This window comes from Chroicocephalus ridibundus, chromosome 2 (assembly GCF_963924245.1).
Source record: "Chroicocephalus ridibundus chromosome 2, bChrRid1.1, whole genome shotgun sequence".
NCBI classification, from domain to species: domain Eukaryota; kingdom Metazoa; phylum Chordata; class Aves; order Charadriiformes; family Laridae; genus Chroicocephalus; species Chroicocephalus ridibundus.
In genome coordinates, this window is record NC_086285.1 from 79,534,106 (window position 1) to 79,549,130 (window position 15,025).

At 43.2% G+C, this 15,025-nt stretch overlaps 1 protein-coding gene across 2 annotated transcripts in view; it reads right to left on the reverse strand.

Moving 5' to 3' along the window:
* Positions 1–1,635: 1,635 nt before the first annotated feature.
* The window catches only part of SERPINB5 (serpin family B member 5), a 28,630-nt gene continuing 15,240 nt past the window's right edge, over positions 1,636–15,025 (reverse strand). For both annotated transcript variants that reach the window (XM_063326037.1, XM_063326038.1), the window contains 6 exons: positions 11,691–11,865; positions 9,170–9,307; positions 7,980–8,097; positions 5,783–5,925; positions 4,288–4,455; positions 1,636–2,988 (listed from right to left, as the gene is read on the reverse strand). In XM_063326037.1, coding sequence (XP_063182107.1) covers positions 2,596–2,988; positions 4,288–4,455; positions 5,783–5,925; positions 7,980–8,097; positions 9,170–9,307; positions 11,691–11,864 — 1,134 coding nt within the window. In that variant the 5' untranslated portion in view covers position 11,865 and the 3' untranslated portion in view covers positions 1,636–2,595. The remainder of the gene's footprint in view (positions 2,989–4,287; positions 4,456–5,782; positions 5,926–7,979; positions 8,098–9,169; positions 9,308–11,690; positions 11,866–15,025) is intronic.

Below are 15,025 nucleotides of genomic sequence, written 5' to 3' on the forward strand. Positions count from 1 at the left end.
ATGAGCTTGCCTTCTGTAGACTGAGACAGCTTTGTATCTCTAACATCTGCTTGCCTTGCATAGTCTGGGATAGTTTGGGATTAGTCAGGAGGTGGGGAAAGATGGGCCCCACCCTGAGGTAGTGTTTCTCTCTGCTCTCATGGGATAACCCTCCCTGGCAAAGCCATCACAAGGAACCCTTTGAGAAGACATGCTTACGCAAATATGTGTGGATGTGCTAAGTGCGCTGATCAGAATGTGAGCTGCATTGAATGAAGCCTGGCTCCTGGACTGGAGTGTTTTCAGAACATGAAAAAGATGAGTAAGTGATGTCTGAGCTTTTCTCCTCCAGGAAGAAAAAGAGGGATAGAGCAATCTGCCAGAGGTTTTCATCAGTCTGGCAGACCAGTACAGATGTAGCAATAAGGGCGATACATCCTGCTGGACACCTGGAACTGCCTGACGAAGAGTCAGCGACCAAACACAAACCAACTGTACAGACTATAGGCAACTACGCCATCCTGCCTACGTATGGACTGCCTGTGCAGCTGCTTAGTCAGTTGTCAACCCCATGTGCAATGCCCTGACCCACTTCCTACAGGAGAACCGGGTAGAAACTACAGTGATGGCAGCTCTGGAGAACTCTGACCCCAGCCTCCACAACAGATCAGGAAATGATGGGGTGTGTAAAACATTTCCCAGCCATTCAGCTATCACTTAAGTTACTGAGCTGGTAAAGATCTTTGCAGACAATTCCTTCGCAGACAGGATGGGCTGCAAAGTAATTGCTATATTTTGCATTCTTCTTCTGACTTCTATCCATGTATCAGAACACCTGATGCACATCAGCAAAGAAACATACACACACACACCCCCCCGCCGAGGTCTGCAGGGACTCTTCCATTGGTTTTGGTGGAAGTTAGTCCCTTCAGTACCTTCAAACATACGGGCCAACAACTCCAGTTAGCCCTCTGATATTGAAATGTTTTAGAGCCCATTAGAGGTCCACAGAAGGAAGGAAACTGGTAAAGCCACTGAACCTTTGTGACTAAAGGCTTCTCGTGGGTTGGCAAGGTCAAGAATCAAACCAGAACTCCTGTCTCCAAATTCACAATAACTACCTTGCTGTTCTCTGGTGTTAGAAGAGAGGTATGCATATTAGGGGTTGCATATTCCCATTTAGTAATCTCTTTCCAGTTTCTTTCAGACCTGAAGCACCCAGAGGAATTCTCAAGTAAAATGCTCCCATTTTTTGAAGATACGTAATTGAATTCTCTGTATAATGTGACCACCTAGTGACATAGTCTTTACAGGGAGCTATGATGATGTGGTCCAGGAGGGCAATCCAGACAGTGATTTAGTTTTTTATTTTGACTTTGTGGCCTAAGTGAATCTGTTTATTTCCATTCCTATCATTTATTGGAGGTCAAGAGTGAACACTGACACTGCCAGCGAACACACAAGAGTGAACACACAGACTGACACTGGACGTATTGCAGACATTTGACACAGGTTTTATAGTGCTTTATTCTGAACAGTAATTAGGTAAACCAGTACTGAACATATGCAGCAGGCAGTCCTTAGATAGAAATGAAATCTGATTACCATGATTTCATATGGAATTTGGAGAGTGGTAATTACAATGTTAATCTCACTCAAGTTGCAGTCCTTATTTCTTTCTCATGCCTCAGACATTTAGTAATTGTATGGAGTCTCCTTAACACTGAATCCAGAACTAGAAACGGCAGATAATCTGTGCATGAACAGTGTGGCACTTACAGTGTTAATCCATCAGTTTTCTATCCTAGAATTGCATAACGTTCTTTTTCTCAGGATACATATAGAACAGGGGTCCTCATAGCTGCAGTGAACTGGTCCCCTCTTCCACGTCTGAAGCGCAACGAGTGAAAAAATCCCACGCAGCAGAGTCCAACCTCCCCAATCTATGAACTGGTGTAGCTCACACTGAAAAGTCTTCTGGGTATACATTTTGTCACCATGATTATTGCCTCTTGCATCCATAGGTCTCAATGCAGCTTCTGCTTTGCAGATGCAAACTCTGATGCTAGCCTGAACTGTTTAGCTATGCTGCAGAACCTGGGCACCGTTTCACTTTGCATTATCAGGGTCCGGTAGGGCACCCTGGACCACCAGGGTGTAGCCAGGTACAAGGGGAGGGCTGTCACACCACATGTCCACATTTTCCCCTTCTAGGCAGTAGGAATCCACAGAGCGTGGGTCACGAGAGAGAGTGGTTTGGCTAGGGAGCAGGAATGTAGAGCCCTTCCCAGCTCCCAGTCTAAGAAAAACAGGCTCTCAGTTCACTCCCTTTTGGGGAAAAGCTGTCAGAGAGAAACAAAATATACTTGTTTCTGAGGCTGGGATACTTCTCAGTAAAATACAACGTGTTCTTCACTGTGAGAATCCTTCAGCTAAGGGGGTGAAACGAAATGAGATAAACTAGTTCTGCTGCATATGTAGAGTACCTTGTATTACCCAGCTGATACAGGAACCTCTTAGGTTTCCTTTCAAAGGTGATAGTCAGGATGCCAAGCTTTACAGGAACATGCACCACCATAAATGTAATTGTGCTTTTTCATAACAAATGTGCCCTGCTTAAGGGGAACAGAATCGGCCTGAAAGAATCACGTTGCGAGTTTTGTTGTGCCTAAACAAAAAGATAAATGGATGGTCAGCTTTAAATTCATCTTTGTGTTGCAGAATCCGATATCCTGGTACCTCTCGGGACTCGCCGCCTTGTTCATTTACTTCCAAAGAGACTTTATGGATGATCTTCGACAAAACCACACCTTTGGTCTCACACATTTCAGAGAAGTCTGATGCGCTTTCATCAAAGACATTTGTCATGCCCAGGCTTTCTAGAAGTGGCTTCAGGTCATAATCACCTTCCACGCTAAACTTTGGAAGAAATACGTTCACTTTGGTGTTGGCCATCATGCTGGGATTGGTCCACTGTAATAATGTCTCAGGGGTGAGTGCCTTTTCCAGCTGAAGACAGAAAGGAACAGAGGAAATTCATGAGGAGACCGAGGAAGGAGAGGAAAAAAAACATTCCTGAAGTTCCTGCTCCTGTCAAGCCCCAAAAAACAGACTCCAAAAGGCTACCTTTGCTTTTGAATTCATAACTGTAGCGTTCAGGGTTAACATACTCTCAGTTATATCGATGCAAGTATGATTTAATCCATAGGACAGGCGTCCGGAGCAACGTCCCTGGTTGCACTGGCCCTGACTATTAACCCCTTACAAGCTTTTGATAGGCAATCACCTCAACAACCACGTGAAGGAACCTGAGAAAGACAGCCCCCACCCGGGTTACACCCGGTCAACTGGTGGAACCAAAAGTCTTGATTCCTGACTCTACACAGTGATGAAATTGCTGGTATTTGGGACAGAAAAAGAGTCCAAATCCAGAGCCTGATCTCAATCAAACATGCAGCTACTTGAGCAATGTTTTAAAAACTGGGGGGAGGAGGCAAAATTTGGGGCCACAACATATTTGGATTAGGAATGGCCTCACTTGCATTTTAAGATACACATGTTCTGTAATTTACTCCTACATATTAAAGCACCTTACAGCTGCAAGAGCAGAGTCCTCCTGCCTTGAGACTTTATGGCCAGTTGCAGCAAATTACAAAGGAGACCTGCATGATCATCTGTCTCTTAATTCTTAAGTTTTGGATAGAGGTGAAAATATGTTCTATAATTTCCATAGAGAAATGACATGCCTTATTCTTCTTCAAATTTTTGTGCAATTGTAATAAAAATGGCTCCTTTTCAGACACCTCTGCTGAAAAGGAAAACCTAGAGAAGAGTAAGACTTTAGCAAAAAAAAAACCACAGATACATGGCAACTGAAAAAAATGAGGACACCAGAGTAAATATAGTCAGCACTACTACGTACCCAGTAAGTATGAGTTTAAGCACTTTACTATAGCAAGAACAAAAATCTTCGAATGAAATCCAATTTTTTGGGCTAGATTTTCAAATAGATGCAAATTCCTAAAGTGCACCATGGGCACCTTCTGCACTTTACACTTCCTTCTGAGCAGGGCCTACCTAAAACAAAGTCTCATTCACGACCTCAAACTTGGCCCCAGTGGAAATGATGATGTCACAAATATGACATCAGGAACAGAGATGCAGAACGAGAAGGTAAATTCACAGGAAACTTACTTTTTGTTTCTTCTACATAGTATCTAAATAACAATAACCTTCCATAAGCATATAGCATTGTAAGCGGGCTGTTTCCAAGGGAAGCATCATCCTAATTTTACTTTTTTCTCTCACCTTTTCCAAGCCCGTGGTGTCATCTTCAATCTCTTTGGGCAGCAGAATGAGCATGCTTATATGTTTGTTAAGGCATGGAAGCTCGAGGATGGCAACATTTAATTCTTTTACATAGCCCAGGCAAAAAGTAGCTTCCAGGTTCATCATTTGCACTGGCTTAGTTTCAGTCTGCAAAACATAGAGGAAACAATCTTTTAATTCACAACAAAGATGGCAAGAGAGAAAAGTTGCATGTAAGCGGTACATTGAGTTACCATCAGAGAAATTGTTGGCTTTCACAGGTAATGAAACCGGCTTCAAGAGACCCTTGCAGTGAAAGCTGTTGGCTCTCTACAGTAGGCAGATTTCCAAAGAAAAGTGGAACAGAACTCTACTTAATACAATAGCAAAATATTGGGGATGTGCCTTAAGAGAGAAATTTACCTAATATTGGTGGCCCTTGGTGCCTGTTTCACTGAGTGCTATGAACTATACTGTCTACAGGGCATCGTAATGCCAGTAAGTGTAAAGCACTGAGCACACCTCAACAGTGAAGGTCAAGCTGTTCATATGAATAACAGGTATTTAGGTTCAGGAGCTGAAACAGAATAAGAAGAAATTTCAGGCTTACCTAAAGCCATATGTCTTTGTTTTTTATGAATGAAACAAAACAAATCAAAACTCTTTATTTCATAGGGAAGATTTACAAACTGTTCTGTTCACCAGGAAACTAATTTTAAAATTCAAATTCAGTAAAAAAATGCTACTTTAGGAAAAGAAAAATTGAGATATTTCACTTAAAAATGTTAGTTTATTGTATAATTTTAAAAGCTTCTTTAGCTGGAACTGGTGGCTGGTGAGGTAATTCACGAATATTTTCAGTGAACCTGAAACTCCAACTTTTCTCATGCACACAGATGTATACACACACATATGTATATGCATTTGGAGTATAAACTCTTTATCTCAAAACTGTTGCCCAGCTTTATGTCTTGGTTTAAAGCTGCACAATATTCATCATTGGTCACAGGTTCCTGAAGGCAAGAGCCGTGGGTGCTGCACCCATTTGGACCTCGTGGCTCCGTAGGGCTGATATGCAGAGGGAGAAATGCAACGTTTTGTCCTTTATCCCTGCTGGTTTGGGGATGCAGCCTCTGGTCCAGGCTGCAATCCCTTGGAAGCAGCTACCCATGAGAACGTGCATCCCCTTGTTGCAGGCAACGGTGGCTTCTGGTCACTTGTACTCAGCCGCTTTTGTCTAAATATAGTAACAGGACAGTCTGTTTTCACACTGGGCCTTTGAAAGATGGGTGTGAAAGCACAAGAAAAGTTTTAAAACAATATGACAAGTCAACTGGCTTAGGGACCCTCGCAACAGTATATACGTTTAGATAGAGTCTAATAATGCCATGGTAATAATGAACATTTCTCATTTTCTCTTATTGCGATTTTCTTAGCTCAAAGTTTGCATTTTGTTGAGTGGAAACAGTACTCTATTTTTTTTTTCAGAACGTACCTTATTGACTTTAAAAGGACATTCTTTGATCTCTGCCTCCGGGAACTTCTTCATCCAGTTTGTGGCAAAATAAGCTGCATTAACTAGGAGGATCTGAGTCTGGTCACTTACACTATCTTCATTCAGAATATTCTCCATTTTGCCTGTGAACAGGTTTAAGCTGGTTGTTAGTACAACAATACATTACAGACCTCTCAATTGCTTCAACCGAATATAGAAACACTTCACTGAATTAAAATATTTATGTCCCGTACCTCACCAATAGGAGTTTTTAATTCTAATGGGAAATTTTTTTAAAAAGTACTTACTTAAAATTGCAGTTTAATGTTTGAAATGGGATTTGGGATCAAGACAGATCTTACAAATGACATTTTTTTCTTGGCTTATATAGCATGGAATCAAAACTACGTCTACTGCTTTTGTTTAGTATCTTAAAGAAGGTAACAGATTTTCAGTGAAATTCAACAGGTTTAAGCAAAAAATCACTTGTCTTTGGAGACCCAGATTTGAAGGGAAGTTCCACACTAGCTGCTACTCATTTTGAGAGATACATGAGAATAAAACAACCACGATAACAAAAAATACTGCTCTGACTCTAGTTCATAACCAAATACTGCTACAGGCTTCAAAGAGAGTATGGAAAAAGTGGAAAGAGACCTGGGAGTTCTGGTGGACAACAGGATGACCATGACCCAACAATGTGCCCTTGTGGCCAAGAAGGCCAATGGCATCCTGGGGTGCATCAAGAAGAATGTGGCCAGCAGGTCGAGGGAGTTCATCCTCCTCCTCTACTCTGCCCTGGTGAGGCCGCACCTGGAGTACTGTGTCCAGTTCTGGGCTCCCCAGCTCAAGAAGGACAGGGAACTGCTGGAGAGGGTGCAGCAAAGGGCTACAAAGACGATTAGGGGATTGGAACACTTCTCTTATGAAGAAAGGCTTTGGGTCTCTTCAGTCTGGAAAAAAGACAACTGAGGGGGGATCTTATCAACACTTATAAATACTTAAAGGGTGGGTGTCAGGAGGATGGGACCCGGCGACAGCACAAGAGGTAACGGGCACAAACTTGCGCATAGGAAGTTCGACTTAAACCTGAGGAGGAACTTCTTTCTTTTGAGGGTGGCAGAGCACTGGCACAGGCTGCCCAGAGAGGTGGTGGGGTCTCCATCTCTGGAGACATTCAAAACCCACCTGGACACGTTCCTGTGCAACCTGCTCTGGGTGACCCTGCTGTGGCAGGGGGGTTGGACTAGATGATCTCCAGAGGTCCCTTCCAATTCCTACCATTCTGTGATCCTGTGATTCTGTGAAATGTTGTCATCCCCCTCCTTGATCTGTTTTCAACCTGTTCAAGGACTGCCTTAGAAGACACTGAATCCAGAGCTCTGGGGGGGCAAGTCCTGCCTTCATGCAGGAATGGCACAGGCAGGGGAAGCTGCTTCCACATGGACATCTGAGCCAGCCTGGGAAGGACGAGACATGACTCACTCCCCCTTGGTTTCATATTCGTACCATACGAGGGCAACAGGCAGCAACCGACCCCAGAGCTGCAAACAGGCTCGGTTATGGGCACATCGCACTCTCCTGGGCCAGGGCTGGACCTCTGCCCCCCACAGACAGGACAGGCTCTGCCTGGGACCCTCATGGTCACTGGTGTGCATCTCCTGTGACTCAACAGTACTGCGGGAAAAATGTCCACAGCTCCGTTTCCACCTCCAAATAAGAGCCACACATCCACTTGTGGCACCCTTACTGGCAAAAGCAGCAAAGCAGCTGAGCTGCACTATGAATTAACAGCCTGAAATTCAGAGTCCAGCAAATACTTCCCATTAGAATAAAACTTTTAAAGGAAACCAGGGTCTGGGTTCAATATATTGATGTCAGATGTTTGTGAAGCTCCACAGCCAGGAGCTGTCATGCTCCCAAACTGTCCTGATGCAGTCAAAGCTGTCATCAGCTTTCCCCGAGGGTAATGCAAGATGAGCCTCTCATTTCCACCTTCAGAAACGCTGCAGTAGTCAAGTTAGTGATTTCAAAACAGGCTGACGTTGCTAATCCTCATGAATCCAAATAATAGGTCTAGTCCTATTGCTTTCACTATGTATTTACTTCTAAAAGCATTAGTAAAGAGATGTCACGAGGACAAAGATCTCTTTCTTCAAAGAGGCAAACAGCGTGCCCAAGGTTAAGCTGTACTCACCATCAGTTAGCTCTGAGAGAGATTTGTTGATCTTCTGTCGGGTTTCCTCAGTTTTTTCTTTGAACTCCACTAATTCCAGCTCAGATGGAAAGGGCCTCTTTGTAGAGTTGACAAAGTCCTGAAAGACGCAAGGTACCAAGGTCATCCTTGGTTAAATGCCATCCGCTCAATGGCTCTTTACAAAGCTTGCAACGTCAGCATGCCGAGCTCCACCATGGGGTAGTGGGGGAGTTTATTATGAGCTGGGGAGTTGTTATGTCAAATAACAGTGAGGGACAACCAGGATGGGATGCACAGTTGCATTCAGCACATCGGTCCCAAAGGTGTCTTCGGTCCAGAGGCATTACATCAGCAGCTGAAGTAATTTTGGTATTACACGAGTGAGCATATTGCCAGAGTTTGAAAGGATAAAGCAACCTTCAGTGCAGGCCTGGGTAAGAGAAAGGATTGAAATAAAGGCCACGGGCTGCTCACATCATGTCTGTCCTCACCAGGTGAGACGTTTGTTGCTGTGGATGGGTATTGGCCTTTGCTGTAGCGGAGCCTGAACAGCAGACAAGCTGATTATAGCATCATTTAGCATAGTGAGAGTTTTCTGAAACATCGCTTCTAGGCTAATGCTGCCCTTGCTTGGGGCCCTATTCAAAGGCAACTTTGGGAGAAAAAAAAAAAAACACATTTTTCTAAGTTATTTGCAAGGTCCATAAATTAGAAGGCCTAACAACACCCTCCTTGCTTGTGTTGCTTCCATAGCCAGGCTTCTGCGTCCTCAGACAGATTAAGAAAACTACAGCTTACGCAGTAATTACTTGGGTGTGGGAACTGGACACACACTTGTGCCACTGACTTGTTTTAAAACTCCTTTGTGCTCATACTTACAATGCAGAGACCTTGATGTGGCACAGAAGTTATATTGCATTCGAAATTTACTGAGCCTACTGACCTAAAGCATATTAATGAAAGAATTACAAATGTTGTAATAGCTGCATAGCTTGGGGTCAAGCAGCACACTCATCCTCCTACAAGCTTGTATGGCAGCAGAGAATATGATGTTGTTCATCACCTGAATCTAGTCAAGTAACAGCCAAAGTGAGACAATTTATTTTAAATAACATTGAAGTCTGACACGGTAACCCGCCAACAGGCTGGCCAAGCAATTCATAGCACCAGGGCTTTTCTGCAGTACTTACTGTGGTAGGATTAAGAGACTTGTCTACAAAGAGCCGTTTGACCATTTTCAGTGCAAAGAAAGAGCTGAGTTTGGAAACATCTGAAGTTACTGTTTGAAACCCAAAAGAAACATCTTTGACATCTTGTAAATGGAGTACCTGTTAAATGAACGTAATAAAATACTAAGCATCTTTTTTTTTTCTTATTTATTATCTAAACATTCCTAACAGCTTAGCAAAAAATAATGCTAGTTTGTGACCAGATCTCTGGCTTTTTGTATTTAAGCTAACAACACAGCCCCTCAAAAATCATTTATTTATTTGACTTCCTCACATGAATATAAAAACCTGATCCCACCAGAACTTTAACCAAATATGTTTCTCTCCTGTGAGCAGTCCAAAGAAATCAATAGACCAGTTCATGCTAGTGAGGGGACTTAGTTGATTAAAAGCCTGCAGTATGGCACCAGAATGTTTTCACTAAATTTCCATTCCCATCCAAAAACTTGGAGCTTTTAAGACAGACAAATGAGGGTCCCATTTAGTCTCCTTTCTAGAAGTGGGCTACACCTTTAAAAATGCCTAACAGATCATCAAATTTTCTGATTGCTGTGACTGATACATGACATCACATGATATTTCAGCAAAAGTTGATCAGATAACTATGTCTGTTTTGGTAGACAAAGCACGAGCTGGAGGTAGGGCTGCTGACCCACACAGGGACACCTTCCAGCTCCTGGGGATGACAAGCCCAGCTATAGGAAGTTCTGGGGTGACCTAAAACTTGCCGGTTTTAGGCACCAGAGGTGAGAGGTTCGTGCCGGTTTGGGGTATTTGAAAATAACCCTATAAATATGAATTGAACTTTTATGCCTGCTTATTACAAGGTCTTTGATGGTGGCTGTTTCATTGCAGGCAGCCTACCCAACCCTCCTCACCTGTCTCAAATTCCTGCATGAGACATAGCAGGCGCTAGCGACTTTCTTTCCCCTTTGTCCCTCACTCCTGCTCTTTCTCCCTGAACACTTCATATCTTCACAGGCACAAGAAATTACTGCTCTGCCTTAGACACTGCTCCGTGTCCTCCCCTCTCCTTCCTCGGGGGGAGCAGAAGGAAATAAGCTCCCAAGGACACAGCACCAGCCCATCTCTCACAGCCAAACTCCACGGTCATTTCCTCCGAAACAACTTTCTCCGCTTACTTCCTTTTCCTCCAAGACTTCTAATTCTTAGCATGTTAAGTGCAGAAAGCTTCTGTGCCTGGAAACGATGTCTGGGGAGAAAGCCACCCTACTGCAACTTCTCTACCTGGGAGCGCTTTTAGCACAAGTTTGTTAACTGATATTGCAGAGTACGACTGCCAATCTGGCTCCTTTTGGATCTAGTATGAACTCAGGGGCAGGCAGAAGCTAGAACAGACATGGAAAATAAGAGATATTACATTTAAAAACGTACCAAGTTCTCATTAGTATCTGCAGTCAGCACTTTTTATATACCTCTTGAGAAATATGAAACATAAACGTGCTTGTGTAACAGAACTCCATTTGTGGATGTGTACGTTAACCTATTATGGGATAGTTCAAAGCAAATTGCAGACACAAGTGAAAATGAAGTTAAACGCAAGTTAATACTTTGAACTCTCCCATTAGAAAGCCAGCGCTTGAATTTTGAAATGGTGAGGAAGATGCAAAGTGTCATGTACATTAATAAAAAAGAAGTTGGGCTTTTTGTGGTTTTTTGGTGCTTTTTTTTTGAAATGATCCTGTTTGGAAAAATCTGCAAAGCCAAGAAGATCTTTGTGGATATATTGCTTTGCACGTCTGCGAATAGCACAGGACTCATCGTAATCTGTGGCATGAGCGGGGGCACAGGAGGCTGCACTCGGGGGTACCTCCAATGAATGAGGAAGTACAGGGAAGAATTCCCAAAGGAGGGAAAATGCATTCAAATATGTAGAACGTCCTTCAGAGCCATTCTGCATTCCTGGTGTTGGAAACCCCTTGAACACCACGAGCTGTTTGTAAGGAGATACATAGCCGAAGCTGTGCCCTCTTCTACTGCATCCGCCTCCTCTTAGCCGTATTGTGGGAGAAAGGGGAAACGCCAGTGACTGGGCTGCTAAGCATACTTGCTGCTGACAGATAATGGCAACATTATTTCCCATTCTATAAAGTTTAGGCATTCTTGAATAATGAAAAAAAAATTATCCAGCAAATCCAGTGATCTTGATTAAGACTTGCAGCCACAATCAACACTATGATAAAAGGAGACAAGGCCTTAATGGAACTGTTGAGGACTCCGCCATGTCCCCTTACATCTTGTACACGTTTGAAAAAGCTTTTTCTTTATGCCAGATTTTCAACCTCTTTTGCTGTGGACAGCCATGGAGAGTGGAACTGTTCAGGAGTTTTGGATGGATGGTTTGCAGCCTGGCTTACAAGGGAACCAGACGTCCAGTAGAATATTAACGGGAATAAATAAGAAAGCCACCTCCAACAACCGTATAATTTTGCAGCCACAGAACAGGATGCTGACAGCTTACCTTTTTCATTTGGTCTGCAGTATCACCTTTCGCAGCTTTATATGCCAGAGCCAGAGACGTTGAGGTACACAGTGGGGCAAAAATAATATTGGCTGTTTTGTCCTTCTCACACAGTTTTTTGAACATATCAACTGCAAAGGCAGTGTTTGCTAGTTGCAGAGCGTCCATCGTCATTCTGAAACAGAAAAGGGAAAAGAGAGATGATTCACAGAGTATAATTCTAGTCCCTGCTGCGGTGGGGCTGGGTCAGAGCACTGATCTCCTTACTGAAGAAGGCTGGCCATCAGTATGGGAACTGGCCAGCTTGAACCTACGGAGAGAAGAGGGGAGGACCAGATCAACCCCACGCAGCTTCAGAGCACACCAGCAGCTCCTGAGGAGCACGAAAGGTCTCATCCACGTCCAGCCCAGGAAATGTGAGTGGTTCAGCAATAGCCATCATCTTCACGTGACAGCTGGCAACGCCACATGTTACATGGAGCCAGTATTACCACTGGGGAAACCTGGGTAGGTCAGGGTCACCCATGCATATTGAGTCAAATTGGATCACATATTATTTTAATCTGTTTTTAATTGATACTTTTAAAATGTGCCAACTTATAAGGTACATTGCCTATGCTCTGGGCTCTCCGGGCTCTCAGACAGGCCTTTAATAGTCTCATAATCTTTCCTGTCTCTTGCTTCATGGCTAATTGTTCATTAAAGCTTTAACTTTGGTACATGTCCTTCCTCTAAGGGATGATTCCCCTATCTCCCTACCCTTGTTAGAAGCCTCCAGAAAGCTGTCTGGTCCTGTAGATTGAGAATGCCCTTGAAACTTAAAGGAGGCCTCCTAAATAAATACTGCTATGTGCCCACTAATCGCTTACACTATTCTAACTGCAAATATTTTCCTAGCCATTCTTAATAACTGCAATTGCCACAGGGCTGTTAGATGATGTGTGCAGTGAGGAATGGGATGGGTGGTGCCCAAGGGACAGTTGCTGCAGCCCACGCTCTGGGAAAGCCAAGGAGTATTCCCATCTTCCAGACTGCTTTCATATACCTGAAATCACATTTTGGTATAAGCACAGTTGTGTCGATTCAAGGTAACAAGGGTGAACCACAGAATTTCAGTCAGAAGCGCAAGTCTGGCTTTAGACCAGCAAGCACACAGAAGATGACCCCTTTGGTATAGTGTATTTGACACTACTTTACCCCCAGTACTATGTATCCCTAAAAAAAGGCAATTTGTTAAAACCAGTGTTAAACAGCTCCATCAAAGCTATTGAGAGAGACAGAAAGGAAACAGAAAAGATGAATATTGGGAGAGACTTCAAAAGGCACAGAATCTAAAAGGTATCGGCCGCATTCTCTACCTCCAGGAAAAATGGCAAAATAGTGGAATAAATACAGTATGGAGGGGTGATTTTAAAAGGTATGTTCTTATCCAGACACATACCTATCTGCATGTGCATTTCAAGCTCTGACACTGAAGACTGAGGGGTCCTATTTTATCCCATTATGAAAAGGAAAGTTAGTTATTTCTTACATTGGTAGGAGGTTTGCTAATCTTTTGAGAAACACTTTAAGGACAGGGATTTCTCTCCAATAATTGACTACTTAGTGCTGCAGCTTCAAACCTTACCTACTTCATATCATTCACACCCTAGCCAGAAAAGATCTCACTGGGTTAGAGCAGCAAGGTATGAGAAAGAAAGGGGAAGTGGGAACATATGGGCAGGGAACCTTGTCTCCAGCAAGGTACCTTTCTTGACTGTTCCCTCTCATCTCGGTTTGGAAAGGCATTTTGAATGAGAACAATCTCCTATGTGAATGCACGCGTCACACTGCCCAAACTTAGCGGAACATCTGACACCATTGTACAGAGACGCTGTGGAGCAGTTGTGGTACTCGACAGTAGTGAATGACTTCCAAATAATCTGTGGTATTTATACATTTTTATGGGAGTAAAAGAATGGGTGCATGATTTGCCTGTGACACAGTAGAGAAAACACTTTGATTTACTCATAAGGCCCCATTTTCAAACATTGGGATTCACATTTAGCAAAGGCTACCTGGTTAGTTAACACTAGAATATCTGTCAATCGAGCTGGCCCTGCCCCATCAGAACTTTTAAATACTGTGGAAGGGGATAAAGTCCCCGTAGTGCACATGAAAAATATGTTAGGGAAAACAGTTTGGGTTATTCCTGCCATGGGCAAAGGCAAACCCATCCTTGGGATTCCTTTTGCCCAAGGACCTGGGTGCACTTGGTGGGTGATGCAAGAGGATGGGCAATTCTGACATGTACCTCATGGGGATTTAATTTGGGGTGAGAATATCCAATGAATTGAACTGTATGATGTTAATTGCTAATTACCACTATATGTCATCACTACTACAGTTGCTATACGCTATATCAATAATATTACAGTAAGAATCGCCCAAATTAATGAGGACTGAACTTTGATGAAACTGAGAAAAATGCAGTGGTGATGGAACCAGAATTGACTTCGGCAACTGGCTCCTGGCAACTTTCTCAAGATTGACATGTTCACCCCACAGACCATGGACGTGGACCATGCCAGATACACCAGTTGTGAGGTCCAGATGCAGCATGCCACAATTCAATACCACACACACCACCTCTCCTGCTCTGAAAGACTGTTATGACAGATGGAGCCCAAAGTGACTAAATGAACTCAATGGATATTTTATAGGGATGGCCCACAGACTAAGGAAATTATATGTGCATACGTATGTGTGTGTGTATAAATATATATATATATTTCAAAGACAGGAAAATGGTGGTGACTATGAAAAGTATAAGGCCTGGGCATGGCATAAATGGTATGCAATAAGGCGTGGATACTTCCTGGTTTCAGCTGGGAAAGAGTTAATTTTCTTTCTAGGGATTGCCATGAAAGGAATCTCGATAATACCTATTGCTTTCAATTGTTGCTAAGTGATATTTACACTACTGAAGGACTTTTTTCAGCTTCCCATAGAAGAACAGACAGAACGAGGGAATGGCCAATGAAATATTCCACACCATAAACATCATGCTCGGTATATAAATGGGGATTAGCTGGGGGACAGGAATACGAAATCACTGCTCAGGACATTACCAATTCATCAGGCGGTGAGAGTGACCCCTGTCATTATTATTATCATTACTATGATTATTATGTTTCCTTTTCTGTTAAACTGTCTTTATCTCAACCCACAAAGGCTCTTTTTCTTTCCCCTCCTTTTTTTTTCCCTCTTCTCCCATTCCTTCTTGCAGGGCAGAAGGGGAGGGGGGGTGAGTGAGCAGCTGCATGGTTCTTGTTGCCAGCTGGGGTTAAACCATG